At 44.0% G+C, this 3,634-nt stretch overlaps 1 protein-coding gene across 1 annotated transcript in view; it reads left to right on the forward strand.

Annotated features, from left to right (window-relative positions):
* The first annotated feature begins 385 nt into the window (after window positions 1-385).
* Window positions 386-3,634, forward strand: part of DET1 (DET1 partner of COP1 E3 ubiquitin ligase) — a 28,879-nt gene continuing 25,630 nt past the window's right edge. Inside the window, exon 1 of the mRNA XM_007946094.2 lies at window positions 386-1,471. Within this exon, the coding sequence (XP_007944285.1) occupies window positions 389-1,471 (1,083 nt within the window). The 5' untranslated portion in view covers window positions 386-388. The remainder of the gene's footprint in view (window positions 1,472-3,634) is intronic.

The following is a 3,634-nucleotide window of genomic DNA, read 5'->3' on the forward strand; positions in this document are numbered from 1 at the left end:
GATAGAATAAAGCATTTAGAGGCTTTAAAGTGAATGCCATAAAATAGATGTCCAATAAATACTTCCTGAATGAATGCAAGTTGTGATTTTTATCCTCTGTGCAAATTTGATACATTTGTAGGTTTATTCTGTTGAACATTCCTAATAACTAAGCATGCTTAGAAGATGTTCCTAGTGAGTGAACCATTCAACATGTTTCTAGACTCAGAAATGTCAGGACAATTTTCTGCCAAAAAATTGGGAAGGAGAAATGCTGGTTACTGTCATCTTGGGAGCTCACAGGTTCAGGATATAAGTAGGGAAGTCTGACTTGTATGTGTTTACATTTTGGTAAACTGTGTTATATTTTCTTGACTTCTACTTTATTTTTATACTCAGAGATGTGATAATGGATCATCAAGCGTCCACCATCAAACCTCGAAGAATCCAAAACCAAAATGTCATTCACCGCTTGGAACACCGACGGATCAGCTCAGGCAAGGCAGGTACCCACTGGCATCAGGTCCGAGTGTTCCACCAGAATGTCTTCCCCAACTTTACAGTTGTCAATGTTGAGAAGCCTCCTTGTTTCTTGCGTAAATTCTCACCGGATGGACGCTTCTTTATTGCTTTTTCTTCAGACCAGACTTCTCTTGAGATCTATGAGTACCAGGGCTGCCAGGCAGCAGAGGACCTACTTCAGGGGTATGAGGGGGAGATCCTGTCCAACGGCAATGACCAGCGGTCAGTCAATATCCGGGGCCGACTCTTTGAACGCTTTTTTGTCCTGCTGCACATTACCAACGTAGCAGCCAATGGCGAGCACCTGAACCGGGAGTGTAGCCTCTTCACAGATGACTGCCGGTGTGTCATTGTGGGCTCAGCTGCCTATCTCCCGGATGAGCCTCACCCTCCTTTCTATGAAGTGTATCGGAATAGTGAATCAGTGACCCCCAACCCACGGTCTCCTCTAGAGGATTATTCCCTCCATATCATTGACCTTCACACTGGCCGCTTGTGTGACACTCGCACATTCAAGTGTGATAAAGTGGTCCTATCACACAACCAGGGGCTGTACTTGTATAAGAACATCTTGGCCATCTTGTCAGTGCAGCAGCAGACCATCCATGTCTTCCAGGTGACTCCCGAAGGCACCTTCATTGATGTGAGGACCATTGGCCGCTTCTGCTATGAGGATGACCTGCTCACTGTGTCAGCTGTTTTCCCTGAGGTACAGCGGGACAGTCAGACAGGCATGGCCAATCCCTTTAGGGATCCTTTCATCAACTCCCTAAAACACCGGCTACTGGTGTACTTGTGGCGCCGGGCAGAACAGGATGGTAGTACAATGGCCAAGAGGCGCTTCTTCCAGTATTTTGACCAACTGCGGCAGCTGCGCATGTGGAAAATGCAACTTCTGGATGAAAACCATCTGTTTATCAAGTACACTAGTGAGGACGTTGTAACACTACGAGTCACAGATCCATCACAGGTATAAGTGAACTCTCTTGCCCTTTACCCTTCCAATCTCCTTGACAAAATGGGAAGTCATCTTTGTCTATGGCCAGTCCCCTGGCAATACACATTTTATGTAGTCTTGAATTTTTACTATCCTAGGGCTCAGTCAAACTTAAAATCAGCTTTATTTTTCTTTGGTCCCAGGTATTTATTTGAACAAATGGTAGCTAAAATCTCAAACTGTTGCCCTTTTTTTGTGTGTGTAGTGGGTGTACCGTATTAATTTATTTAAAGGAATGGTACAAATAAAAGCATGTAAGTGGATGTTTTGGTACAATTTATAGAAAAGGTAAACCCAACATGCATGTACTGTCTTAGTAACCACAGAGTAACCACAGAGTAACCACAGGTGACCCCTGTGGGTTTGGGGAAGCCAGGCTAAAGCTTAGCTGTCCATCTCGATCTCCTAAGGTGTGCTTGTCAAAGAGATACTCTGCCTGGCCAGATTCTAGGGCCCTTATCTTGTACAAGTTGATTACATAGTCACACAATTCTTTGTTGAACTTCACTTACTCATTTAGGTGATGAGTCTCAATGAGGTCACATAAATGGGGCTTATTCTTGTCAGTGGTCAGTTCATGCAGTCCCAGTAGTGACCGACACATACTTTTTCCCCAAGTGTAACACACACTCCATTTTATTCAGCCCTCTCTCCCAGTCATCATGATCTGGTGTCTGATATCCTGAAGAAAGATTTGGCCACCTTATTGCTTGTATAGCTTCATCAGTTTCTCAGCAGGTTCTTTTCCTCATGAGGTTGGTAATGGAAATATTTGGCAAAATTCTTCAAAACCACATCATGTGGTCAAAGTAGTAAGACATGGACAGATAGACATAGGAGGCTTAGAGCTCCAGGGTGATCTGGCAGTTGATGGCTGCTTCTGAGTTCTTGTTGTAGTTCTGGTGTGTCTACAAGGAGGGGTGTGGTCATCATGGTGGGTGGCTGAGGAGAGGTGTTGATGACTGCATGGCACTTGAAAGGCAGTGGGGACCTTGCCCACAAGAGCTCTGTGAGGAGATGGCAGATGGCTGGTGTTGAATAGCTGGTTGCAGGGTAGTTGTTGAATGCCAGGTACCATCCAAGTGCTGTTGAAGCAGGAAACTGTGGCAACTCTGCAAAGAATGTCTCACACTGTTGAGATTTAGGTAGTGAACTCTGTAGTTACTGTCCTGTAGAAGTGTAGAACATTTCCAATACCCTGGAAATGGAATCCCAGATGCTACACAGGTCAAGGTTTGGACTTCCTGTGGACAGTCTTGTCTTGGTTTTATAGGACTATGCTTATTAGTCTGACTGTTTTTATTTTGGCAATGGGAAAGGGCTCATCTTACCGGGAAAAAAAAAAAGTCCTCTAAAAGCCTAGTCTCACTTTCTTGATTAAATGGTTAATGACAGTTCACTTCTTCACAGAGTTTTATTTATAAAGTAACTAATAGGTAAGTTCATTTGGCAGAGTTTTACAACTTTACTCTGACTCTGCCCTCGTGCTGGGACATAGATTGTAGAGCTGTGAAAAGATCGAAAATTAGCCAAAATTTCTGGTCCACCAAATGGTCAGGATTGCAGTATCCTGAAGGTTTTTCAGTTTGGATGGAAAGTGTTGGTAGGGAGAGGGGCATGTCTCACAGAGAAGTACGAATAAGGTGGTGTCCAGAGCACAGAAACCGCTAAGCCTCTTGGATTGAAAACATCAGTTTGAAATTCAATGGAACTTGGGCATTTCTCTTTGAGAAGCTGTCCACTTTGGTGTTGACCAATAAGAGACCTACCTTTCTGTATCTTTGTTCTGTTTGCCTCTCCAATCTCCTGTCTCCCCATTGTCTCTTTAGATGTTAATTTGGAGGTATAGAACAACCAGCAAGCCAGAGTCAGGAAGCATTGGCAGCTCTGCAAAGAATGTCTCAAACTGTTGAGGTTTAGTCAACTCTGTAGTTACTATCCTGTAGAAGTGTAGAGCATTTCCAGTACCCTGGAGAACAGCCCGCAGCCCACACAGTGAGCTGAGTCTGTTACTTCCCATTGACCTGCAGCCGATCCTACCACCAAGGGATGCGCAGTACAGCACATCATCTAAGACCTTACTAGCCACCTGTAGTAAACTGTTTTCTAACATTTTTCTTTTTTTTTTTTTTTTTC

This window comes from Orycteropus afer, unplaced genomic scaffold (genome assembly GCF_000298275.1).
Source record: "Orycteropus afer afer isolate SDZICR_OR568_19922 unplaced genomic scaffold, OryAfe1.0 scaffold00150, whole genome shotgun sequence".
Classification (NCBI taxonomy): Eukaryota; Metazoa; Chordata; class Mammalia; order Tubulidentata; family Orycteropodidae; genus Orycteropus; species Orycteropus afer.